Genomic DNA, 26,863 nt, shown 5'->3' with positions numbered 1-26,863 from the left:
GGAGATGAGGGCAGCTGAGACCTCAAATCACCATCAGATCCCGAAACAGAATCTCTGTCTGGGTCTGTGTAATCCTGTGTCTTGTAGCTTCTGTGCTATGTCAGATATTTGTTACAACTTTAAACCCTTTTAATGGGACATTGGAGAGAAAAACTAGTAGGTAGTTTGTTACCATCTTCAGAGCAATGCTGAGACTCCTCAAGTGTGAAACCATCTTAAATCATTCCCGGGGAAGAAAACAAGGCAAGGATCTCTATGAAATGATCTGACAGTTTCTGTAAGATCTCCATCTGTTTAGAGAAACCAGGACCAACTCCAGAGCACTGCCTTAGTGTGCTGCTCTACAGGACCGGGGAAGTTTTCTTGCTGCTTTCCCAATACAGCCTTTTTTGTAGGAATGTTTTATTCTGAGCAGGCTCAGCACGTTGAATAATTTATTTAAATGAAGGAGAATGCCTGTTAATGTTTCCTGACATCCAGAGATCCAGGCAGTGTGATGACAAGGCATGGCAAGTCTTTGGGTTCATGCAGGCACTGTAGGAATGTTAGTCCACGTTCCTGCCATAACGCTGTCCCTGATTGATAGCTGTCACAGACTTGGAGAAGTGAATTGATTTGCCCAAGCTGCATTGAGATTAAGCATCAGGTGGCATTGATGGAAGGTAAAAAATGAAAACAAAAAGACACATTTCACAAGACCAGGCTTTGAGAAGAGAGAATAAGCTGGAGTGCTCTGCAGAAAACAGCAGAGCCTTTCAAAACAGAGAAAACAGGAAGTAAACAGGCTTTTAAGTAAGGAACAAGGAGGTTCATCTGGTTCTGTGGCCAGAGATACCACTAGAACTGCTTAAATTGTGTCCTTTAGTTGAGCTTAGCTGGTTGTAGTATAAAAATGACACCTGCAGAACTTGTTACCCACATCCAAGTAAAGTCTCCAACCCACTGAGCATGCACAGGACATTCAGAGTGCCCTGCACTTTTAATCAAGAGAAAGAAATAAGCATTATCAAGTAGGAGTGTGCTTAAACAACAAGAAGGAATGTTTATGTGTCCTAGATAATGTAAATATTCTATGTAGCTGTAAGTAGTTGTGCTAGCTTTGCATATTGCCACCTAGCACTTTTGCCTGCACAGAAGTGAAACACAAGACAAATACCTTGACTCCTTGTTGATTATTCTTCACATACCAGGCAAAGAACCCAAGTTTTGGACAGCAGCATCACCACTGAAAAATATGGGCAAGTTCCTTGAGCTGTTTTCTTTCAGTGTCAGCTTTCTAAATGGAACAAATCTGAGGCCTTTTGTTTGTGGTGTTTTTTTTTTTCCTCCTTTTTTTTTTTTTCATAGCTCATTTGTCTTTGAAGTAGAACATGTTCCAGTTTGATTTTCTTTGTGAGATTTATACTGACTTGCTTGGAATAAAAGAATCCTTGGATCTCATCGAGCATTTTTTTTATCACTGCAGATTTTAACCCTCAAAATACTGTCTTGTGCCCCAATAAGGCTGGGCTGTGCACCCAATTTACTTGTGTTTTTCAATCTCCTAGGTGAAGGCAGGGCAGAAAAACAAGAGAAAGTATGAGGCAGGAATAGTATAGGCTGGGGCTATAGGGTAAGAGAGTTAGAGAAACAGTTTCAGAGCTTTGCAGGTTTGAGCCTTGGCTCAAGCTGCTGTTGGTAAGGAATCTCCAAAAGCAACTCCATTTCAGTTCTGTGGAATCTGAGCTCTGCAGGGCCAAATGCCCAGTGTGAAGGTCTTGCAGGTTTGCAAGCAGAGGGATTGGAAGCAACAGAGACTAAAAGCATCTTCTTTCATTTCACTGCTTGTCAAGCTGCACTCACAACATGTCTGTGATCGTCAGCTAGATATTTGCCTGTGGCTGCTCAGAGTTGACAGTTTCAACTGGCAGATGACTTACGTGAGACCTGTTGGTCTTGACCCACAGCTGGGCTTGAACTGGAGAGCTGAGTGTCAGGGCCTACTGAAGGAAGCAGAGCTGAGCTCTGAGGCAGGTTGTGTCCCATCAGTTACTGCTGTGGCCAAGTTCCCTAAGCTACTGCTGGGACCCTTGGGTTGAGTTTGCTGCAGATAGAAGCAAGCTGTGGAGACAAATAGTGATTTGTTTTGAAGACCTTGAGAAGGCTTTAGCTTTGAAGTTCAGAGTTCAAGAGTCTCTGTGTACTTTGCTATCTCTGTACAACATTTTCTTTTCCTGCAGTGGGTGTCAACCTCTTCTATTTCTGCATAATCATCTACCTCTACGGAGACCTGGCGATCTACGCAGCGGCTGTTCCAGTCTCTCTCATGCAAGTGACCTGGTGAGTGTGCTTACTGCTGGGGATTGTGTGCTACCAGAGAGGACAGCAGGCTTAGGATTTGATGGAGTGAGAAGTCTGACTGGGATCAGCTCTACATTCTCAAAACCAGAGTGGAAAAATGACTTGAGGACAGTTCATCATTTGTGGATGGGAAGGTGAAGCTGGTTTATGCTCCCCACCTCATGGCCTGCTGCCTGCCTGAAAAGTAGTTGAAGTATTTCTTCCAGCTTCAGCACCTTGCAGACATGGGACCTGTTGCTTACCAGTTTGATTGCCATACTCTGTGCAGTATTTTGGCTTATCTGTCTCTTTAGATTAGAGGTGAGAGGTGTGATGCATACCAAGCTTATGATCAGTGAGTGGTGACATTACATGGATTTAGCTCAGGACTGAGACCAGTTTTTCTCAAAAAAAAAAAAAACATAAATAAGATTTGCTTGATCAAATCTGTGCTGTGTTGGATTTGGACTCTCAACTTGGAAATGGAAGTCCTCAGTGCCTTATGTATCACCCAGACTTGCTGACCAAAATTTTAAAGAACTGCAGGCAAGTCAAGAATTTGCCCTTTTAAACGTACAGTGCTCAGTGACTTGCTCTGTTACACAGTCTAATGTTCAGGGAAGGAAAGGAGGAATGAACACTTCAGGTCTCTGACCATTCCTCTCTCCTGAATGCAGGCGAGAGGAAGACATCTGCTAGGAGTTAATTACTGTCTTTTGTTTCTCCCTCCTTTCCCAGCAGTGCCACTGGCAACCATTCTTGCAGCGTTGGAGATGGCACAAAGTACAACGACACAGACAAGTGCTGGGGGCCAATTCGACGGATTGATGCCTACAGACTCTATCTGGTGAGTTTCTGAAACTGGGATGACCAAGATTTCCAGTTAAACTTTACTTCTACTGGGTAAGGACTTTTTACTGTAGAGATGATGTGGCTCAAGTGAACAGCAAAAGTGTGAAACTTTCAGTTCAGTCCGACCCTTTTGGCCAAATGCCTTCTCTCTATGCTTGGTGACATTAGCTGTGTTTCAGTTCAGCCATTGGAATAATCCTTGTGATTGAGTTTGAGTTTTGTCTTTCTTGTGGAGTTATTTATTGCTTAAGCAGGTGATAAGTCTGTGCCAAAGGGTGGGGTTTTTCAGTGGCTGGCTAAGTAATTCTTGCTTTGAGGTAATTGTTGTCAATATAGTTGAGTGTATTAAGCTGTCTTCAGTACATGCTTTATGTGAATAAAATTGTTTATGCTGCAGGAGAATCTGCTTTTTGAGAGATGATGGAAACAGCTCGCTTAGGCAACATCCAGTGCTATATGCTGCTTTAGTAATAGCTTTCTGTCTAGTTTAAGATGGTCTATTGCATCTATTACTGTGTTCTGGTGCTGCTCTGCTATGGAATCAAGGCTTTTCCCAAAGGATGATAAACGCCTCTTCTCCTGAGCCTGAGAAAGAGCTGAGTTGCCTGTACCTGGAGACAGATGTCAGTAGGGCAAAATGAGAAGAGGGAGGGATGGCAGTGCTGCATAGGAGGGTCTCAGAATGTTAAGAAACAGGAGTGAAGCTTGGCAGTGTGAGTGCAGAGAAAACCATATATTCTTGGAATGTTTGGGGTTGGAAGGAACCTTAAAGGTCATCCAGTTCCAACACCACTGCCAAGGGCATAGTACCCCTCCCACTAGGTTGGATTGCTCAAGGCCTCATTCAGCCTGGCCTTGAACACTTCTAGAGAGGGGGCATCTACCACCTCTCTGGGCAACCTCTTCCAGTGTCTCACCACTCTCACTGTAAAGAATTTTTTTTCTAATCTCCAGTCTAAATTTCCCCTCCTCAAGCTTGAAGCCATTGTACCTCCTCCTATTGCTACATGCGCTTGTAACATTCCCTTCTCAGCTCTCCTATAGCCCCCTTCAGGTACTGGATGGCTGCTCTAAGGTCATCCCAGAGCCTTCTCTTCTCCAAGCTGAACAACTGCAACTCTCTCAGCCTGTCCCCATAGCAGAGGTGCTCCAGCCCTCTGATCATCTTTGTAACCTCCTCTGGACTCGCTCCAGCAGTTCAATGTCCTCCATATGCTTCTTATCCAGGGGCAAAGACTCTCTGAAGCAATTTTGCAGTTCAGTATATTTTGGACCTGCAGTGGCTCACATCCCTGAAAGCACTTGTTCCAGCCTTATTGCAAAAGCAAGAGCTGGGCCTCAGAAATATTAGTGGGTGTCAAAGCCTAGTTAATTATTTAAGAGAAATGTTATTGCCTTATTAAATTGCGTCTTGCTCTGTTTCTTTAAAACTTCCAGAAGATTGAAGATTTCCTTTCTGAATTTCAATAACTCTCCCTGACCCAGCAGAAGGAGCTAGTCAGGAAAGGCAGACATGCATTAATTACTGCCTGCATCTCTGGGATATTATGTCTATAATTCATGAAGATAATTGTTGTTAGGACTTGAAAAATTAAAAAATTAAGACTGTGTAAGCATTCGACTTGCCGGCTGTGTACATAACTCTCAGAGGAGCTTTTGCCTCTGCTTGTCTCCTCTCGTGGATTTGGAGAATAAATATCTGCAGAGTCTTTGGTGGTGGTTAATCCCTCCCTGCTCAGTAATTGAGATGAGCGTTTCAGTGCTTTTGCTCTGCTGTCTCTTAGAAATAGGAAAGTGATTGTTTGTGCGAGGATGTAGCAGTCTGTGTGGGGTTACTGGAAGGTGTTGGGTAGGGGTCCCACAGTTGCTGTGTTCAGCAGATTTCTGGGTATCAGCATTAGCTCTGAGTTGTAGAGACCTTAACAAAGCCTCCCCTGCTTCTTCAAACTAAACCTCAAATACTGCATCTAGTTCTGGAGTCCCCATTATAAGGACGCAGAGTTGTTGGAGTGAGTCCAGAGAGGGCTGGGACACTTCTGCTATGAGGATAGGCTGGGGTGGTTCAGCCTGAGGAAGACCCCCAGGAAACCTTGTAGCTTCCTTCCAGTGCCTGAAGGGATCCTACAGAAAGGTTGTAGAGGGACTTTTCATGAGAGTGCCTAGCAATAGGACAAGGGGGAATGGTTTTAAGGTGAGGAGAGCAAGATTAGTCTGGATCTTAGGAAGTTCTTCAGCATGAGGGTGGTAAGACTCTGAAATAGGTTTTGGATACTTTGTCCATGGAGGTGTTTATGACCTTGAACAGTCAAGTCTAGTTAAGAGGTGTCCCTGCCCGTGGCAGAGAGGTTGGAGTAGATGATTTCCATCCAACCTAAGCCATTCTAGGATTAAACTGATACTTGTTCTACCAGCAGCTCTACTAATCCCACTCCCTGCTTGGCCTAGATGGTTTTATTCTCCAGAAAGCAAAAAAGATGATGTTCTCCCCAGAGAGGAGTGTAGTAATTATATAAAACATTCAGACCCACAGTGCTGACTCCATCTTCAAGTCTGAGGTTTGGGCTACCCCTGAGAAGTCTGTGTTGGTGAATACTTTAGCAAACCAGCTGAAACTTTTAGATTCTCTGAGAGAGGTGTGGGGATGGAAGTGCAGAGGGAGAAAGTTGCTTGAGGTTGTGTAGGCTCCAGTCCTGGAAACGTTCAAAGCCAGGCTTTGAACATTGGGGACCTTGGCCTATTAGGAGGTGTACTTGCCCATGGCAGGGGCATTGGAACTTGATGATCTTTAAGGTCCTTCCCAACCCAAACCATTCTATGTTTCTATCACTTTCAGTTGAAAAATGTAATAGCAAAACTGTGTAACTATCTATGCAAATTTTGTCGAAGCTTCTTGCTCAAGTGGAGCCTTGAAGATACAAGAAGAGCTGTGACCTGCCTGTCCGAAGGGCAAAAGGCAGAAGTGAGGAAGGGTGGGATGCATCAAGAGCATAGCTGCTCTCTTGCTTCCAGGGAATCATACCCATAGAGGACTTGCTCTGTTTTCTTGACTTGTTCTTTGAGTTCTTGCTGCTCAGAATAATTCAGGTTCCACGTTTCAGTGGACAAACAAGGTCTCTTTTTGCAGGCTTAAGTTCCCCTGTGGCAAGGGGACAGATGGACACTGCGATCCCAAAAGAAAGGCAGCTGAGTTTTTGGATCAGACTTATTGTCCTAGATGCTGCTCTTCAGTTTTCTCATCTTAGTGTTGTATTTAGGTTTAAGTGAATTTTAGGAGTAAGGTGGGTGGATGTACCCAGAGCTTCTAGCCTGTTCCATTGAAGCAGGCCTCTGGATGTAGTCTTATATTTCTTACTCTGTGTATGACCCCACAGAAAGCCTTTTTTTGGACTACCAGGAGAAATAATCTATTTAAGGTTTTCTGGGAAAATGATGCCAATGGGAGCTGTCTCGTGCCAAGTACCACCAGTCTGCCAAAGATCTGTGCTGCCTTCCTCCTGTCAGCTCTTTCTCTGTCAATGCTAGGTCTTCTTTTCAACAAAACCCACTTCAAACATCGATTTTTTTTGAGATGGAGGTAGAGAAGGGGAATAATGACTGATGTAAAAATCCTATTTCACGGTGTATTGTCCAAAAAGGCCTCTGGAAGCTGTCTGCTCTGATCACTGTGAATGGGAGCTGAAAGCTATGTACATAATGAGAATATTTAGACAGATTAAATTCTTCTCTTGAGACTTGCTTGTCTGGGCAGCATCTTTATTGCCTCTCCAAAATTTCACACCTAAGTGTGACTGCAGAGTCTTCAGAGACCACTGGGCCCCCATTAACCTTTGTCTGAGCAAATGGTTATCTTGCTTCTTGTTTGTAAATTGCTCTGGAAGATAGAGGCTTGCAAAACAAGTGAAGGCAAGCACAGGAAGTACTGCAATAGATTGGTTTTGTCCCTGTCCCATCACTTGCTGCTAATATTTGCCTCTTTGGGACTGTAGGCCTGTTGGGAGGTCGAAAAGGTGAGACTTGCCATGCTGTTGCACCCTTGTGAGGGCACAATCCACACAGGGCAAGTCAGCTGGAAAAAAGGCACGTGTTGGGTGGCCCCGTGACCTTGTTGAAGGCAAGCACTGATTGCAGATAAAGCAGATCGATGGCATTCTGTCTCCTCTTCAGATAGTCACCGTGCTGTCATGTCCTCTGCAGCCCAATTGACTGCCAAGTCCCTCAGCTGTCTTGATGGCAATGCTAAGGACAGGGTCAGGTTTGCTCCATGCCGAATTCATTCTTTGGTGCAGTTACTCTGTCCTGCCTTCTGGGTGCGTTCTGCAGAGACTGAGGAGAAGGGGCAGCAGATTTAAGTTTCAGGTCTCTCAACACTTTCTTGTCTTTCTGTTCCAGTATGTGACATGATAGTCTCTGTTTCTAGAAAGCAGATCCTGAGATAAAGAGGAGATTAAATCCTGGGGATCAGCAGCCATTCAGAGCGTCTGATCCAAAATGCCTTCATGACCTGGCAAACAGCACTTCTCTTCTGCAATGTTGTAGCTAAAACCTCTCCTCTCAGCCCCCCTCTCCTGACGATCTGCTGCACAGTGCCTTCCCGGCATGGAGAGGAAATGGCTTCAACCTTCCAGGGGAGCCGTGTGCCTTTCAGAAGAGGCACTGGCACAGGTACTCCTGGTAGCCTGGCTCAGTAGCGCGTCAAAGCCACCAGGTGCATCTGTTCTGTCTGAGTCTCTGTTGGGTTTTGAGCTGATTGGGAAAGGGGACGTGGCATCCGCTGCTGCCGCTTCGCAGATGCTGCAGTATCGCAGGCAGCCCAGCGGGTGCGGGCCGGGTGAGGATGGGAGCGCAGATGGTTTAATGGAGATTATCCCAGTTGGAAACGTGCTTGTGCGGTGAATAAAATGAGCGGGCTCGCAGGCTCTTCCCGGCCCTCTTCAGGAGGGGACAATGTCACCCCAGCCTGACACTTTGATCAGAGTACCCAGCCACCGGAGCGAGGCCGGGCTGGCAGCTGTGGGAGGCGGTGCAGGGGGCCGAGGAGGTAGGCTGAGGACATGGACAGTCGCTCAGTGCCAGCAGAACTTAATGGGCGAATGCAAGGCTGAACTGATAAGTGTTGATGTAGAGCCCCTCTGCCTCGGTGCTCTCTCTGGTGCTGGCTGGAGCACTGCACTCTATGCCGCTGCTGTACGTGCTCAGCTTCCCTGCTCACCACTTCTTCTGCCTGTGCCACGTGTGTGTGCACCCCCTGCTCTGGGCAAAGGTATCTCTGATCTTTGCTGTCAAAACAGATCTTTCCAGATACATTTGCCTGCACTGGGGCAGTTCTTTCAGGCTGCTTAGTGCAAGAGGCTCTTGTGGCCTCTCTCTGTGCGTGGTGGGCTGCTTTTGTGGGTGGTTTTGATTGATTTTTTTCTTTTCCCTCTCGAAAGCGATATGAGGGTAGCCCTCATGGCAGTACTTGAATATCCATGCTTGATCTAAGCTGTCTCTCGCCAGCTGAGAGCTGGAGAAACAGAGCTGGAGCAATGCTGCAAGCAGAGTGCTTCTTCCAAGGACACCTGGATTTGTTCCTCTTGTTCCCTTTGCAGCAAGTGTTTCTCCTCTGCCCTGCCTTCCTCAGCTGTGCCCTGCAGCAGCATCCGGTAATAAATGGGTCACAGCTGCTGTCTCCTGGATATTTATTCTTACAGGTCTCAGTGTCTAGAGACCTTGAGAACCAGCAGTGGGGAAGGTAGCTGCTTCAGTGGCAGGTGGCTGGAGCAGGGAGGGCTGATTTGCAGCACATCAATCAAAAAGGTTTGGGGTGCTTTGGCCAAGGCTCCCAGGAGAAGGGAAGGAAAGCTGCTGGAAGCTTACCCTGATGGTGTGAAGCCGTCATCTCGTTTAAATAAATCACTCAAGCTGTAGCGTGATTATGTTCCAGTTTAACCTAGTTTGCAGTAAGAGCAGGACTGGGGACACTGTTGACATATCATCCTGCAGATCCTGTAAGAAGTGATTCCTGGTAAGACCTGCCTGCCAAAGATAATTGCATTATTTTCCTTCCCACAAATGCTCTGAAGTGGTTTTATTGTGATACTGATTTAGAAATAGAAATGAATGTGCAGAAAAATAAAAGTGCCTCCTGTGCAGAGATGCAGTTCTGAAGCCTTCAAAAGAGGTAAAAGCCTCTCAAGGGTCTGGAATATTGTGCCATTTCTGTCTGTGAAGGCACCTGAGCTTTGAGCCATTGCTCTGGCAGCAGAGGAATTAGTACCGCATTAAGCATAAATATCAATAGCCCCAACTGTTTGTTACAGGTGCCTCTGAAATACAGCTTTGTTTGGCTAAAAGCCCAGCCTCAGGGGCTGGTCAGCTTCTCATGCATCTCATCTAGTCAGCTTCCAAAAAAGTAAGGTCAGTGAAATTGCTGCTATGCTCTGAAGTGGTTAAAGAAGGGCGAGAGCCAAGTTTGTTTCAGATAAATGGTGTCTGGGCATGGGACGGGAAAGGCAGTTCTCAGCTATTTGTTAGTGTGAAACTAATAAGGTTGAAATTGGCACACAGCCTTGTTAATATGGCATAAATCCTGTCTCCTTCATCCTGGGCCATCCTTCTTCTGTGAGCTTGTCAATAAATTATTTCAGTCGCTAACTCATCATAGGCCTGTGACAGATAAACTGGCTCTTCTGGAGTTCCCCACACCCCTTGTGTTTCCTACTGGAAAGGGAACTTCTGTTCATAACTGGCCTTGTGAATAGAAGTTTTACCTGACTTGGCAAGAGCAAAGGTAGAGAGGAATGTGGTGGTGTGGAAGCAGAGGCAAAACTTGTACCAGTGACCCAGAAGCTGGAGTTCAGCCTCTGGCATGTGATTTTTCTTGCTTTCTTTGAAACTGATTGCATTTTAAGTGAAGGAAGCATGAGCCAGAAGGGGAAACGCTCCCTGCTGCTAGGGCTGGGTGGGAAAGGCAGCCCTTAGTGCAGCAACTGCAAGACCACGGATTGAAGCAACTAACTTTAAAGGATTAGCTTGTCTCTTTTCACTGGAAAATCAATAGTGCAGGGGACTGGAATGTGTTCTCTGCACAGAGCTGTCTGTTCTCTTCACAGTGAGAGGTGTTTTTTTCAAGTGGAGCCTGGGTTATGCTGTCACTGGGATGCTGAGCTTTTCCAGAGGGCCAGTCCTTGCCTTCTGCCACTTCCAGCTGGTTGGCAAGGGCAGTGTGGGAAGGGAGGGTGCTGGGCATGCTGGTTGTGTGCCTGGCCAGATGTGCTGCAGGTGCTGCCAGCCCTTAAGAGTAGCACAGTGGCTGGTGTGATGGGCAGAGGCCATTGATGAGCTCAGATGCACTTGGCTTCCCCAGAGAAAAATGGCCTGCACACTTCAGTGCTTGGTTTGAGTCCCAGTCCCTGGAGGGATTTAGAAGCTGTGTCGACGTGGTGCTGAGGGACATGGTTTAGTGACAACTTGGCAGCACTGGGTTATGGTTGGACTTGATGATTTTAAAGGTCTTTTCCAACCTTAATGATTCTGTGTTTCTTTGTGATGATGGATGGTGGACATGGACATTGGAAGCAAGCCAGCTAAAGGCACTGGCCAAAGAAGTGGCTCTAGATGTATCTCTGCTTTTGTGCAGTCCCTGCAGGTACGAACTCCCCAGTGGTGTTTTTAGATCTTGGGCCACAGCTCCTGCTTCCCAGCACAGTCAGCCTGGCAAGGCTGAGAGGCCACACAGCTGCTTCTCCTAAAGAAAGCTGTCCTTGGGAGTGAGCTCAGCAGCAGGGCACCAGAGCTGACACTGATCTCTCCTGGTGCTGGAAATTAATCTCTTCCAAACAGGGGCAGTGTCAGAATCCAAACCTGTTTGTGACCACCCACTCACTACAGCACATTGTAAACGTTGTGGATGTCCCTTCCCTGGAGATGTTCAAAGCCAGGTTGGACAGGATCTTGAGCAACTTTGTCTAGAGGAAGGCTTCCTTTCTCATGGCAGTGGGAGTGGAACAAGGTGATCTTTATGGTCCCTTCCAACCCAAACCATTTTGTGATTCTATAAAAAGAGCCTTTGAAAACTCTTTCCTTGGACACAACTGTTTCAGCAGACTCACAGACCTTTCATTATGGGCATGCTTGTAGAAAATGAGTAATAAATGCATTTCTGCTGCACACCCTTATTTTGTGCAGTGATAGTGACAGCACCCTAGAATCCAGTGCTGGAGAAGACCTGTTAAGTCAGCTAAGCACTCCCCTGGGAGATGCAACACCAGCATTTTTCTCAACAGCTTATTTTCCAGCAGTTTTGTTGGTGCTTTAACACCAGTTTTGTTTCTAAACAGAGGTCTGACCTTGCTGCCTGCCTGATTCACATCAGCGTTTTCATCGAGTTAAGACAGCAATCTTGAGCTCTCCTCCCCTGAAATGAGCATGAATTCCTTAACACGCAGGTAGGAAGCACCAGGGCTGCAGAACTGTGCAGTTTGGTCGCTCTGAACGTTAGCCAGAGGCCATGGAGGACAGGGCTCTGGGTGCCCTGGTATGAGCTCTGGATGCTCTGGTTTCTCTTTATACTCCTAAATAAGTCTGCAGCTTCTTAACAGCCTCCTAAATTGTGCTTTCTGTCTGGGTGAGATCACTGATGCTCTTGTCCAAAAATGTGGATTTTTTTGGACTACATCAGCAAATCCCACACGTGGCTCATGCTTCTGTAAGCAGGACTATAAATACAAATAATGCAGCTGGGATTTATCTTGTCAGTTGGAGTAGGTATAATGCTCTCAGGCAGGGCTGATCTCTGAAGCCTGTTGCACCAGTTTGGTCTGCACCGTGCGGGGAAGGCCTGGAGCAAACAGACTCCCCACTAGTCCCGGGCAACAAGGCTTTGTCTGTTGCCTCTCTGCTTCTGCAAGGGAGTTACAAAGTGTGGGCCCTTTCCTTCTGCACTGTCAGGCAGGAGCTGCCTGAATGGAATGGATCATAGAATCATACAGTGTTAGGGCTTGGAATGGACTTCTAGAGGCCATCTAGCCCAACGCCCTGTCAAAGCAGAATCATCTAGGGCAGGTCACACAGGAATGCATCTAGGTGGGTTTGGAATCTCTTCAGTGAGAGATTCCACAACCTCTCTGGACAGCTTGCTCCAGTGTTCTGTCCTAGTCACAGTAAAGAAGTTTCTCCTCACACGGAGGTGGAACCTCCTGGGTTCCAGCTTGTACCCTTGTTTCTTGTCCTATCACAGGGCACCACCAAAAAGAGCCTGGCAGATTCCTCTTGACACCGATCCCTCAGGCATTTTTAGACATTAGTAAGATCCCCTCTCAGCCTTCTCTTTTCAAGATTAAACAGCCCCAGGTCTCTCAGGCTTTCTTCGTTGGAGAGATGTTCAAGTCCCTTCGTCATCTTCATGTAGCTCTCTGTTGTACTCTCTCCAGTAGGTCCCTGTTCCTCTTGAACTGGGGAGCCCAAAACTGCAGCTGAAGAATCATGTCAAACTCAACTGAGAAGTTTTTAGAGGGAAAAAGTAAAGTGATGACTTAGTGGTGGAGGCCACGGTTGTGTTGTGGGAGATTAGGAGTTAGTGGCCTTCAGAAACAGTTATCCTTGCTGAACCCAAGTGCTTCCCAACCCTGGCAGTTTGTAGCTTGATAGGTTTGCAGGGCTCTTGTCACACTGGTCCATGTCTCCCTTGCTTTCTACTGCCTAACCCAAGGGCTTCTGCAGTCAATATAAATATTGTAGTAGCCAATGCACTGCCAGGAGAGGCAGTGCACAGAGATTTTGAGCAGTGTCCCTGTGTGATGGGTGTGCCCTCACACTTTGGAGCAAACTCATTAATCTCTGGTATGTGCTGATAAACTGGGGAGGCAAAGGATGGCTCCTCATGGCTGCCTGGTGTCAGAAAGGAAGAAGACTCCTGTTTCAGTGCCTGTGGGAGGTCAAAGCAAGCTGGTGGTGGGAGGAACAGCCAAACCTGGCTCTGCAATTCCTCTACTGTCCTTCCAAGTATCACAAACCAACCATTCAGCTCTCTTGCATCTTTCCACTTTGCTGCTTTCCTGCTGCTTGTTCAGATGCAATTAGGAGATGCAGAATAAGGGGGAGCCAGGGGTCAAGGAGGCGGTAAAGTGATTACAAGATGCTGCAAATGGCTGTGCCATAAATACTCCAATGATGAAAAATTAGATGCCAGTCACCTCAGGGTTATTACTGGCCTTCATCTTCCTCTTGTTGTGAAAAATGATAATGGAAGTGTATTTACCCCGGAGAGTGCGAGCTTGCCGCTGGCTGTGATCCTGCACATCCCAGGTGTGCCAGGAACTGCAATCCTTGCACTAGATGACTTTGTGTCTGGATTTCTTAACTTTAAAAGAAGGAAGAACTGGTTTTTCAGAGTGTTCTTTCCAAAGTGGAAAGCTCCTTGTGCTCAGAGGTGGGCCAACTCCAGAAACAGACTGCAGTCCTGAGCCAGGATAGGGAGAGGAGAGCAGCAGCTTCTGGTACCACCTTGCTTGCTGTCCTTGTGCTGCTTCTGCTTTGACCTACCAGGGCTGCATGTAGAGGCTGCTCATGTGCTTGCTGGTCCTTGGTGTGTTGGGTGCCCAGCAAGATCATAGAATCATTAAGGCTGGAAAAGACCTCTAAGATCATCCAGTTCAATTGTCAGACCATGCCCTGAAGTGCCATATCTGTGTTTTGAACAGCTACATCATAGCTTGCAAGGGCATCAGCAGGGACAAGTACACTTGTGTGCTCCCTGGGCAGTCAAAAGCTGCTGCTGAACTAGAGTCTTTGAAGATCTCTGGGTCATATTCAGCTCCACTGAAGTCAGTAATTTTGGGGATACAGGTGCTTCTTGCCATCTCTTGAAGATCTTCCATTTTGAGGGAGTGCTGGGCATATGGGGCAGAGGAGCTATGAGAGGCAGCATCCAGCTTGAAGGGTACCACGGGTGCAGATGGGTGAAATGCCACTTGCTTCACTGGCAAAAACCAACCTGACAGCATATAAGACCTTCGTTCTTGGAGGATACCTCTGCCCTGCCTGGAGTTACTGGGAGAGAGGTGGGTGAAGGCTCCTCAGTGCCAGCAATATGCCATGTGTGAGTTATGAGCCCAAGCCTCTGCCAGGTGTCCCAAGAGCAGGATGTTAATCACCTGAGCTGCTGTGGCAGCAGATGCCTGCGGTACTCGGAGCATAACTGCCCTTGTTTCTTTATCTATAAATATTCCTCGTGGGATATCTGGCAGTTGCATCCTCCCTCTGTTGTGACTTCCTGACTCAACAGGGGATCTGGAGGTTAAAATCCCTCTTGCCTCTCAACTTCTTTGACCAATCCATGTTATATGGTTGTTTTATCTCTCTTCAACCAACTCTGAGCTTCCTTATCGCTTGTCTGCTGATAACTTGCTGCCTATCAGCACAGCCTCTGCTGCAGCCCTGCCTCCAGCCTAGAGAGGCTGCAGGTCTTCAGCTTTATTACTTTTTTTTAGAAGTTCTCTAAAATGCTCCTTCCTGAACAATCAGACTGCTTTCATGTATTTATATTTGTACTGTCCACTGCAAGGGGTAAAGCTTTACCAACGAAAGCTTGGATTGCTGCCCTCACTGATGTGCCATCTGGCTCTCTAGCTTGAGATATGAGCTCATGCTGGAGAGAAATGTGGCCTTGTCACCCAAGCAAAGGGGAAGAGAGATGACAGAGGGAACACTGTGTTGCACTTAAGACCCTGTCCCCTTGATATGCTTTAGCTGAAAAGCACTGAAGGCCTGGCACAAGAAGCTTAAGCCTACTGCTAGGTAGCATAGCAGTTGCCACAACTTGAAAGGGGTGCAGAAGACCTACTAGAGGCTGCAGGTAGCTCTGAAACATTACAAAGCTCTTCTTTCTTTAGCAAGGAGTCACAAACAGTGAGGAAAGCACCTTGCATTTAATATTTCTCTCCAAAGTCAACCCTAAATTTCCCTGAAGGTGTGAATAGGAACAGCGATTCATAAGAAACTGCTCTGCTGAAGACAAGAAGTTTGCTTCAAGCAGGGCTAAAATCTCTGCCTTGTGTCAATGCTGGTAAATCAGGTTTTGCTTTTTGCTTTATTTCCTAGATGTCTCTTTAGACAGTAGAGAGGAGAGTACCCAAGCTGGGAGCAGAGCAGCCAGGCCCTGGTTCTGCTAGCGTCTTGTTTGATCTTGGTACTTGTGCAGTGTGGTTTGGTTGGATTGTTTTGTCTGTCCCCTCTAGTGCTCATCTGGGTTGTGAAATCGCTCCCAGCTCGGGGACGTCTTGCAGAAGCAGAACGGGTGTCAGAGTTGCTGCTCCTGACAGCATGTATGAAATGTCTGCTTCTCCCTGCTCTGCTGAAGGAGGCTGTCCTTGTGCCTGAGCACTGAATCAAACAAGGCTTCCTCTGGGATGTGCTGGCTCAGTAGAGCTTGCATGGTCCTGTCTGTACCTTGCCTTGCTGCGGCGATGCTGTGTGCACATTGTCCTGTAGAAAGCCCTCAGCTTCCCAGCCAAGGGGGCAAAACCTCTTCTGTTAAACCAGTAACTTTCTCTTGAAGGGTCAGCTTGCTCCCATTAGAATCAGGTTGTTTGCTGTGCTCTGTGTTGTGGGTGTGAGGTTCTATTGCTAACAGTTGTGAAATTCTCCTCCCCATCTGCCCTAGTGAGGTCTCATCCGAAGTATTGTGTTCAGTTCTAGGCTCCCCAGTTTGAGAGAAAGGGAACTATTGCAGAGAGTCCACTGGATGCTAAGAGGTGATTAAGGGAATAGAACTCTCTTATGAGAAGAGGTTGAGAGACCTGGGTCTGTTTAGCCTAGAAAATAGAAGATTGAGAGGGGATCTCACTAATGTTAATTAATATCTGAGGGGTGGGTGTCAAGAAGGGTGGACCAGTTACTTTTTGGTGATGCCCAGTGGTAAGAAAAGCAGAAACAGAGACAAACTGGAACACAAGTTCCACCTCAGCATGAGGAAAAACTTCTTTACTCTGAGGGTGCTGGAGCCCTGGAGCAGGCTACCCAGATAGGTTGTGGAGTCTCCTTCTCTGGAGAGATTCCAAATGCTTTTAGACATGTTCCTATATGGCTTGCCCTAGGTGATGCTGGTTTGACAGTGGAGTTGGACTGGAGATGATCTTCAGAGGTCTCTTGCAACCTCTACTGGTGTGTGATTCTGAGAGATCTAAACATCATTGTCTGCAGAGGTGGAGTTGATACTATCCTGAAAAGAAGTTTGTCTGAGACAGACTTGGTAATGTTAGTTTAATGGTTGGGCTTGATCTGAAAGGTCTTTTCCAGCAAGAGTCTCCAAGGAACAATTTAGTTTGGCTTGAGTTCTGGTTTTGAGTGAGGATGAGGAGGGTTGGGAGAGGGGAGAGCATTACTCTTTACTATCTTCATATTAAAACTGAGGCATCCTTGTCCTGATACCTGATATGAAACTCAATAACTTCGTGTTGGTATGGTAGCCTCATGCCACACAAACGCATTTATCCAAAACCCCTCCAACTCTTTTTGCTCAGCTCTTGATGCATTTCTTGCATTCAAACAGGTTAATCTCCATTGCTCAGGTATATTTGCTGCTGCTTCTCGACTTGTCTGAAAGTTTCTAGGCTCTGAATCAACAAGAAACAGCAGCTCTTGGTTTTTAATTCACTACTCATCAAGCTCCAAAGACAGATGCAATTCTTACAGATGACTTTGTGGAGCATGAAAACAAGCTGGTTCTGATGACAGTTATGAATGAAACTGGATTTCAGCTGGTCCTCTTGCCAATGGTGTGCAGGCAGTAGACTTAATGCTGTAACTCCTGCATCTAATACATGAGTCAGCTCCGCTCGAGATGCTAATGGTGCCTCCTGAGCTCTAGTGGCTTTCTGTGCACAAGTTGCACACTGGCAACTAGATGAAAGCTTCTGAACTGTGCTTGTTCAGTGATAGATGGACTCTTCAGGTCAGTAAAGAACTTGTTTGGTCAATACAGCCCTTGGAGTGGTTTAAAACATGATTGTATGCTCTGAAAGACTCTTGGCATTAGCTGGCCATCACTCAGTGGTTGAGAGCTCTCTTGGTGGTCCTCTTGGCTGAATCTAAGCTGCTAAAACCAGCCAGATGTCCTATTAGCACTTGGTCTTACTTTTGCTTTTTTTAAGATAAGCCAATAAACAAGGTTATGTAACCAAGTTTTAACACAAGAGCTTTAATAAAATGTACTTTTTGGAAATATATGTACAAATACATCCCAGGCAGTGGTAAGCCCTAGCTAGTTTCCCCTGTGGCAAGAAGACTCGAGTTGACCAGCCTGCTTTTCACTTTGAAATACCGAGAGCTGACAGGTGCAGAGGCTGGGAAAGCAGTGTCAGCTGAGTTGTGGGCTCGGAGAAGCTCCCAAACCTCTGTTGCCTCTACTGTCGTGGCTTGCCTCGGTGGGAGGAGTGGATGTGAAGACCCTCCCAGGGGTTGAGCAAGCTGCTGTGCTGCTTGCTGCTCCTACTAGCCTGCAGGGAAGAGTGTAATTCAGGGTGACAAGCTGCTGTTCTTTCCTCTACACTAGCTGCCTTCTAATTATCTGACTGGAAGTGTCAGTAAAGGCAGGAATAACACTGAGGCTTTTTTGGTCGCTGATGTGCTGCCTTTTCATGTTGCTTTCCAGCATGAGAAAGGATGGAAAAGTAACAAGGTTCGTGTCTGTTGTGTTTGTTTGCTGCCTGTGGATTCCATGTACCCTCCTCAGCAAGCCTGGCCACTTGCTGGCCTTTCTTCATTCGTGAAGGAGCCTGAGGAGAAATGAGGGAATAACTCCAGTGCAAAAATGCAGCAAAGGTTTCTCTCTGTGCCACCTTGGGAATGTAAAGAATGTTTAATAGACCTGATCACAATGTTAGGAGTTGGAAGTAACCTCAAAAGATCATTGAGTCTAACCCTCCTGCCAGAGCAGGATCCTTGTGCTGCCATTGGACATCAGTGAGTAGAGCCTGGCTCTGTCTTCCTGACACTGCGCTTCACATCCACATGAGTGAGGTCACTCCTCAGATTCCTCTGCTCCAAGCTAAAGAGCCTCAGCTTCCTCAGCCTTTCCTCAGCAGGAAGATGTTCCACTGCCTTCAGCAGCTTTGTGGCTCTGCTCTGGACTCTCTGAAGCAGTTCCCTGAGGACCTTCTTGAACTGAGGGGTCCAGAACAGTATTCCAGATGTGGCCTCAATGGGGCAGAGTGGAGGGGGAGGAGAACCTCTCTCGACCTAATCACCGCCCCGCTTCTAATCCACCCTACAATGCCATTGGCCTTCTTGGCCACAGGGCACATTGCTGGCTCATGGGCATCATGGTCCTCATTAAGTTAGCTGAAGGGGGGACTCCCTTACCTTGATGAAGTTCAACATTGAATCAGCCATGTACACCTGCCTGGTTCTAATAGAAAACCAGCTCGCTAATAGCAGAGTCTACTTTGATTAAAGATTTTTCTCATTCTGCCTTGGGTTATTTTGCTGAAGCTTCAGAGGAGAGTGAAAAAAGCCAAGAAAAGATCTCAGCTGGCTCAAGAGGTGATCTGGGAAACTCAGGAAGGCTTTTTGATGTGGAGGAGCTCTGTGGCTTTGACTTGTGGCAGTTCTCTGTAGGTTAGAGCTGGTTTTAATTACAGCTGTAAATTATGTCCCTCTGGGGGGACTTGAGCTTGGAAAAAACATAAGGTCTATGTTTGAGGTGCATCTATGTTTGAGGTGCTTATTTGGGCTTTTTCCTTAGAAGTTATGGAACTAATTAATGGGTCAGGAGAGCATTTAGGTATGTGGCATGGAGAGAAACCACAAAGAGAAAGCAGACTTCCTCCTCCTAAGCATCACAGTCTCTTCTCATCCTTTTGGGGATGTGTTTTTAAATAGGCTTCCTGGTCTTGAGAGTCTTCTGATGGTTGGTGATGAGGTGAGCCTCTAATCCAGGGACTGAGTCATTCTCCCTTGCGTCACAGAATCAGAGAATTATTTTGATAAGAAAAAGACTTGAGATGAAGTCCAATCATTCTCTAACTCCACCAAGTCTGGTGCTAAACTATGGCCCTCAGCACCACATCTCTGTCTTTTAGGCACCTCCAGGAATGGGAATTCAACCACCTCCCTGGGCAACCAGTTCTAGTCTGAGAACCTTTTCAGTGAAGAAGTTTCTTCTAATATCCAACCTAAACCTCTCCTAGTGCAAGTTGAGGCCATTTCCTCTTTTTCTACCGCTTGTTCCTTGGGAAAAGAGACCAACCCTCACCTCACTTCAACCTCCTTTCCCCTGAAAAGGAAATCATAGAGTGAGAAGGTTTCCTCTCAGCCTCTTTTCCTTAAGTCTGAACAATCTCAGTTCCCTTAGCTGTTCCTCACAAGACCTCTTTTCCAGACCCTTCACCAGCTTCACCGCCCTTCTCTGAACCTGCTCCAGCACCTCAATGTCCTTGTATGGAGGGCCCCAGAACCAAACCCACACTTCAGGTGTGGCCTCTGGGTTATTGGTGAGGATCTGACCTCTCTTTCCTTCCTGGTGCAGAATCCTGTGGAGCTTTACCCGACTTCACTTTGAAGCGATGTTAATTTGGCTGTTTAATTCCCTCTTCTGCTTTCTCCTTTCAAGCAGTTCAGTGTGCCCCATGGCCTCCCTTCCTAAAAGTGGTTGGCACAGATCTCTGCAAAGCAAAGCAGCCTTAGCATTGTTTGTATTGATCCGTGGGTATCCATCTTGCTTTGCTAATAGGCGTCAAGTGGCAAAGTTGATGCATTTCTGCTGCATTTGAATTCATCTCTCACTTGGTCCCTTTGGACCCGCTCCAGGATCTTGTTAAGAACAGAAGTGCTGATCATCTTAAAGGATGAGAGGGGAATCTGACCATGCAGGCACAGCAACTTGTCTTTTCTCCATGAGTGGAGCAGAAAAGCCCACAGAGAGGAGAAAAGGGTTGAGAGAGTGATTCTGTGGATTTAGTTCTTTTAAGGTGCCTTGAGCACTGGAGAATAACTGCAGGGAGTGAAGTGGAACATCCAGAAGAATTCCTTGTGCTTCATTAGCAGATCATAGAAAGGTTTGAGGTGGAAGAGACCTTGAAGATCACCAAGTTCTAGCCCCCTTGCCATGGACAAGGACACCTACTAGATCAGGTTGTGCCCCATCCAGCCTGGCTTTGAACACTTCCAGTGTTTGAGCCTGTCCAGCATCTCTGGGCTACCTGTTCCAGTACCTCAGCACCCTTGTGGGGAATAATTTCTTCCTAATGTTTCATTAGCAGATCATAGAAAGGTTTGAGGTGGAAGAGACCTTGAAGATCACCAAGTTCTAGCCCCCTTGCCATGGACAAGGACACCTACTAGATCAGGTTGCGCAAGGCCCCATCCAGCCTGGCTTTGAACACTTCCAGTGTTTGAGCCTGTCCAGCATCTCTGGGCTACCTGTTCCAGTGCCTCAGCACCCTTGTGGGGAAGAATTTCTTCCTAATAGTTCATCTAAATTGAGCTTCTTCCAGTTTGAAGCCATTTTTCCAGCTCCTAATGATGCTGTTCAGCAGCTGAGCCTCAAGTCCACCTTAACACAGCTCCTTCCTTCTGCTCAAGGCAAATCAAGTTTCCAGCCCCATCTGCTTCGGTGCTCAGTGAACTTGTGTCAGTGTTTGCCATGGTTCGAGGTGCTGCTTTGGCAATTGGTTCTGGTGCATTCTAATCTGCAGAAGACACCTGTCCCTTAATTACCACCATCCTTCCTCTGTCTCGTTTTGTTTCAGCTCTTTCTGACACATCTGCTATTAACACGGTTTGAAGGGAGGCTGCACTGAGCAGGCTGTGTCCTGGGAGAGGAGCCTGGAAGAGATTAGTCACAAATTCCAGAAAAATTTCCAGTAAAAGAATTGCTGTCTGCTTTGGCTTGCTCTGAATCCCTCACCTATGTCACTCTTAAGTCTCTTGAGTCTTTCCAGGCTTATATGCTGTCCCATGGCTGTGGAGGACAGGATAAGGTGACAGGAAAGTGAAGCTAAGTTCCTGATTAGAGCAAAGAAATAAGAGGGAGAAAAGTAAAAGAATATCTGTAAAAGAGAAGAAAAATACTTTCTACAACTCCCTGAAAGGAGGTTGGAGCGAGGTCAGGGTTGGTCTCTTCTGCCTAGTCTAAGGTGATAGGATAAGAGGAAATGGCCTGAAATTGTGCCAGGGAGTTTAGATTGGAAAAATGTCTTTGCTGCAAGAGTGGTCAGGGAGGTGGTGAGGTCCCCATCCCTGGAGGTGTTAAAAAAACATGTGGCCATGGCACCTGGGGACATGGTTTAATAGCCATGCTGATGTTAAGGTGATGGTTGGACTCTATGTCAGAGGGCTTTTCCAACCCAAACAGTTCTGTGCTCGTAGCTGGCTGGTTTGCTCCTGTGTTAAAACTGGAAGCGTTGAGGCTGGTTTATCTCTTAGTCTTTCCAGTGGTGCCTGTGGTGTGGTGCTCCATGCCATTTCAGTATTCCTTCCAAAGATCCTCAGTTACTTCACAAATCTAAATCCTGGCACTGCTTTCTGTGTCCCATTCCTCCTCACCCCCTCTACCTTGCAAGCAGGAGAAACAAGACTTGGTGTAAATGATGGCCTGAGATCAGAATTTATCTCCACCAAGCAACGTGTGGAAGCAAAGGTTCTCTCCCCTGGTCCCCTTCTGGGTTTACTTTGACCATCTGAGAATACTTAGGATGCAAGGTGTTTCCAATTTGCCTTGCAGATATTCTGAAACTGTCTCAAAAAATGCTTCTTGGGCTTGTACTGCTCTTAAAATAGCTTCAATTCTGTTCTGTCACTGACTCTGTTGGGGTTGACAGAGACCTCGAGGCTCCACAGCCTGCCCTTTTGAATCCCACTCCTTCCCTCCTGGTGACACCTTTTTTTTGTACTGCTTTGAAAGAGTCAAGGAAAGGAGCAATGTGTAAATATTAATGTTGCATATTTGTCTTTAAAAGTCCCTTTGGGATGCCCAACAAATCTGTACAATGTGTGCTGTGACTTTCTAGAGAGCTCTTGCTTACAGCTTTTGGACCTGTTGTGTATCACTAGCCTATGCTATCCCATGGATGACAGACAGGGCTGTCTTCTGTACCACCCACATTGCCTTCTTATCAGCAGCTTCTCTCAGGTTATGTTCAGACCTCATTCCAGGCCTGTAATTTTCTGTCTTGGGTTCAAATGCAAGTTCCCAGAGACTCTTATAAATTTGGTAGACCCAATGACAATTTATAGAGTTTATAGAGTTTATTGAGTGCCCTCCCCTCCTCCCCCTCCTTTCCCCAAAAGACAGGGAGAGAGATAAAAGGTAGGGACACCCCAATAAATCAATCTCACTCGATTTGGAAGTTAAAAAGGAAAAGTAGTTTAACAATAACTTAGAAAAAGGGATTGGAGGTAGGGGAGTTTACCGAGGATAAGGAAGGGAAAACAGCAAAATACAAAACAGGGATGGATACAACCCGAGTAGTGTGATGGTGTCTCTGCCTCGTGGCTGGTATGCAGTATCAGTGTGTGTGTGTGTGATCATGAACGCAGGTAAGAGGAGAAACGAACAAGAGCAAGAGAGCGAGGAGCAGGAAGTGCTCCTCTTTTATACCGCAGGAAGTGGGGGGAGTGGGCTAACCATCACCTGGAGTGTGGCCCACCCCTGAGGAGGGGCCAAGACCCTTAGGTTCAGGTTCAGGGTCACTCCCCCAGGAGTGTTAACCCTATACATTCCACCCCTTGGTTAGACCACTTCCACCTTCCTATGAAACAGTCTTCTTCTCCAAAGATGGGAAAAGTGTCCATGGGTCAAGAGTTCTTAAAGTCCTTCTTGGTCCCCGGCTGTATCTCAAGGCGATGTGCTCCTCTGGTCCGGTGCAGGTTGGTGAGGTGTGAGCAGGACAGGAACGGAAGAAAAGTCAGTGAAACAGGAACAGTTCTTGTTGGAACTCAGGAAAAGTCTTTTCCCTCTGCGAAGAAAACATCAGGAACAGTCTCTTGGTGTCTGGCATCAGGGGAACAGGTGTAGATGAGATGGCTGTAGACATCCTCTGGAGGGAAATCAGGAACAGTCTCTCACTGCAGGGCATCAGTGACGAATCAGATGCAGGGTTCTGGTTGGACGCCGTGGTGTGATGCGACGTTGTAGGACTCTGGATAGCTGCTGCTGTGATGTAGGTTCTGTTGGACGCCGTGTAGTGGTGAGGGTATAACTACAAAAACAACTTGTAACCCCTTATGAACTATAATACAAGTATTGCACAACTATGATACAAGTATTGCACAACTATGATACAGCTATTATACAACTATAATACAAGATAACCTGAAAGTATCTGGAACACATGGAATCAACTCTGAGATTTCAAAACCTTTTCAGCTAAAGAGAGATTTCTCTGAGGGACACACTCGATAACACCAGTTTCCATCATCACCCAGTATGTGTGACCAGGACCCTCTGCAGATACCACCCCTTTGATAGGTTTTCCCCCACCAGAGGCAGGAGCAACCCACACAGTCTTTCCCAGTAGATTCCTTTCACAGACTACAGGAACTCCATCTCCCTCAACTGTGGGCAGTAGGGCAGACTGAGCAGGACCAGCTCTGTTAACTGATCCCCTGCTGTTCACCAGCCAAGTGGCTTCTGCAAGGTGCTTCTCCCAGTTTCTGAGAGTTCCACCTCCCATAGCCTTCAGGGTGGTTTTCAGCAGGCCATTGTGTCGCTCAATCTTTCCTGCAGCTTGTGGGTAGTATGGGATGTGATAAACCCATTCTATCCCATGCTCTTTTGCCCAGTTGCTTACAAGGTGGTTCTTGAAATGGGTCCCATTGTCTGACTCAATTCTCTCTGGGGTACCGTGTCTCCACAGGATGTGGCTCTGCAGACCCAGAATGGTGTTACGGGCAGTAGCATGAGGTACTGGGTAGGTTTCCAGCCACCCCGTGCTTCCCTCCACCATGGTTAACACATACTGCTTGCCACTACGAGACCGAGGCAGAGTGATGTAATCAATCTGCCAGGCCTCCCCATACCTGTACTTTGACCACCTTCCCCCGTACCACAAAGGCTTCATGCGCTTGACTTGCTTTATGGTGGCACAGATGTCACATTCATGGATAACCTGAGTTATGGCCTCCATGGATATGTCCACGGATCTGTCTCGGGCCCATTGGTATGTGGCATCTCTTCCTTGGTGACCAGAAGAGTCATGTGCCCACCGAGCTAAGAACAGTTCACCTTTGTGCTTCCAGTCCAGGTCAATCTGGCAGATGTGGGCAGCCTGGTCAGCTTGGTGGTTATGCTGCTGTTCTTCAGTGGCTCTGCTCTTTGGGATGTGAGCACTGATGTGTTGGATTTTAACTGGCAGTTTGTCCAGGCGTGCAGAAATGTCTTGCCAGAGATCAGCAGCCCAAATAGGCTTCCCTTTTCTCTGCCAATCATTTCTCTTCCACTCCTTCAGCCACCCCCATAAGGCATTTGCTACCATCCATGAGTCGGTGTAGATGTATAGCATTGGCCACTGCTCTCGTTCTGCAATGTCCAGGGCCAGCTGGATGGCTTTCACCTCAGCATACTGGCTGGATTCGCCTTCTCCATCTCTTGCCTCTGCAACCCTGCGTGTAGGGTTCCAGACGGCAGCCTTCCATCTTCGCTTGCTGCCTACCAGGCGGCAGGATCCATCTGTGAAGAGAGCATATGCCTTTTCCTCCTCAGGGAGGTCACTGTATGGGGGGCTTCCTCGGCACGGGTCACTGCCTTCTCTTCTGCTGGCTTTCCAAAGTCAGTGCCCTCTGGCCAGTTGGTGATGACCTCTACAATGCCTGGACGCTCGAGAGTCCCCATCCTAGCCCTCTGAGTTATCAGAGCCATCCACTTACTCCAAGTGGCATCTGTGGCATGGTGCGGAGTCGAACCCTTCCCTTTAAACATCCAAGTCAGGACTGGAAGCCTTGGAGCTAAAAGGAGTGGTGACTCCGTCCCAATCACCTCAGAGGCAGCTCTGACTCCCTCATAGGCAGCTAGGATTTCTTTCTCTGTGGGGGTATACTTGGCCTCTGAGCCTTTGTACGCCTTGCTCCAGAACCCGAGTGGGCGGCCTCTTGTCTCATCAGGAGCTTTCTGCCATAGGCTCCAGCTAGGACCATTCTCACCGGCTGCTGTGTAGAGAATGTTCTTAATCTCTGGGCCGGTTCGAACTGGTCCCAAGGCCATGGCATGGACCACCTCTCGTTTGATCTGGTCAAATGCCACCTGCTGCTCAGGTCCCCACCCAAAGTTATTCCTCTTTCTTGTAACGTCAAAGAGGGGTTTCACAATTTGACTGTACCCGGGAATGTGCATCTTCCAAAAGCCCACAAACCCCAGGAAGGATTGTGTCTCCTTCCGGTTAGTGGGTTCCACCATAGTGGCCACTTTATTCACCACATCCATAGGGATGTGGCGTCGGCCATCCTGCCATCGAACTCCCAGGAACTGGATCTCTCTGGCAGGCCCTTTCACTTTGCTTCTCTTAATGGCAAAACCAGCATCCAACAGGATATTAATGATCTTCTCACCCTTCTGGAAGACCTCCTCTGCTGTCTCACCCCATACAATGATGTCATCGATGTACTGCAGATGTTCCGGAGCGCCACCCTTCTCCAGTGCAGTCTGGATGATGCTGTGGCAGATTGTAGGGCTGTGCTTCCACCCTTGAGGCAGTCTGTTCCAGTGGTACTGGACTCCTCTCCAGGTGAAGGCAAACTGCGGCCTACATTCTTCTGCAATGGGGATGGAGAAGAAAGCATTAGCAATGTCAATTGTGGCATACCATTTGGCCTCCTTTGTTTCCAGTTCATACTGCAGCTCCAACATGTCAGGCACGGCTGCGCTGATTGGAGGAGTCACTTCGTTCAGGCCTCGGAAATCCACCGTGAGTCTCCACTCCCCTGTCTCCTTTCGCACTGGCCATATCGGGCTGTTGAAGGGCGAGTGGCTCTTGCTGATGACAAGCTGCTGCTCCAGGCGGCGAATCAGCTGCTGTATGGGTAGCAGGGAGTCTCTGTTGGTGCGGTATTGCCTGCGATGAACTACACGAGAAGCAATAGGTAACTTGACATCTTCCACCTTGTGGGTACCAACCACGGAAGGGTCATCTGACAAGGCAGGCATGATAGACAGCTGCTCTTTGTCTGCAGTCTCTACAGCTGCTATGCCAAAAGCCCACTTGTTCCCCTTCGGATCTTTAAAGTACCCTTCCCGGAGAAAGTCGATCCCCAGGATGCAAGGTGCATCAGGGCCAGTTACTATGGAGTGCTTCTCCCACACATTCCCGGTGAGGCTTATCTCAGCCTGCAGCACAGTCAACTCCTGAGACCCCCCTGTGACTCCTGCAATTGTAACAGTTTCTGTCCCCCTGTGGCTGGAGGGGATCAGAGTGCATTGGGCACCGGTGTCTACCAACGCTCTGTACTTCTCGGCTTCAGAAGTGCCAGGCCATTTCACAAACACGTCCCAATATACTCTGTTATCCCTGGCCTCCGCCTGGCTGGAGACAGGGCACCTCTAATTCTGAGCAGTGTGACTGCATGAGGCACATGGACCTGAGTTACTGGCTTCACCACCCCTTGAGCGAGAGCGCTGCCTGCGGGACACTGGGGCAACCCCTCTTCTGGAGGAGTTATTCCCTGTGTTTGTCCCCTGCAGTTCCCTTACCCTGGCCCATAGAGCTGAGGTGGGCTGGCCATG

At 47.5% G+C, this 26,863-nt stretch overlaps 1 protein-coding gene across 3 annotated transcripts in view; it reads left to right on the top strand.

Moving 5' to 3' along the window:
* TMEM104 (transmembrane protein 104) overlaps positions 1-26,863 on the top strand; it is a 58,635-nt gene that overhangs the window by 11,376 nt on the left and 20,396 nt on the right. For 2 of the 3 annotated variants that reach the window (XM_064151081.1, XM_064151082.1), the window contains exons 7-8: positions 2,220-2,319; positions 3,058-3,166. In XM_064151081.1, the coding sequence (XP_064007151.1) occupies positions 2,220-2,319; positions 3,058-3,166 (209 nt within the window). The remainder of the gene's footprint in view (positions 1-2,219; positions 2,320-3,057; positions 3,167-26,863) is intronic. The other variant, XM_064151083.1, reaches the window with a different exon arrangement.

The sequence above is a fragment of the Pogoniulus pusillus genome, chromosome 11 (assembly GCF_015220805.1).
Source record: "Pogoniulus pusillus isolate bPogPus1 chromosome 11, bPogPus1.pri, whole genome shotgun sequence".
Classification (NCBI taxonomy): domain Eukaryota; kingdom Metazoa; phylum Chordata; class Aves; order Piciformes; family Lybiidae; genus Pogoniulus; species Pogoniulus pusillus.
Note: the sequence above shows the minus strand (reverse complement) of the source record. Positions and strands in the feature narration are given on the sequence as shown.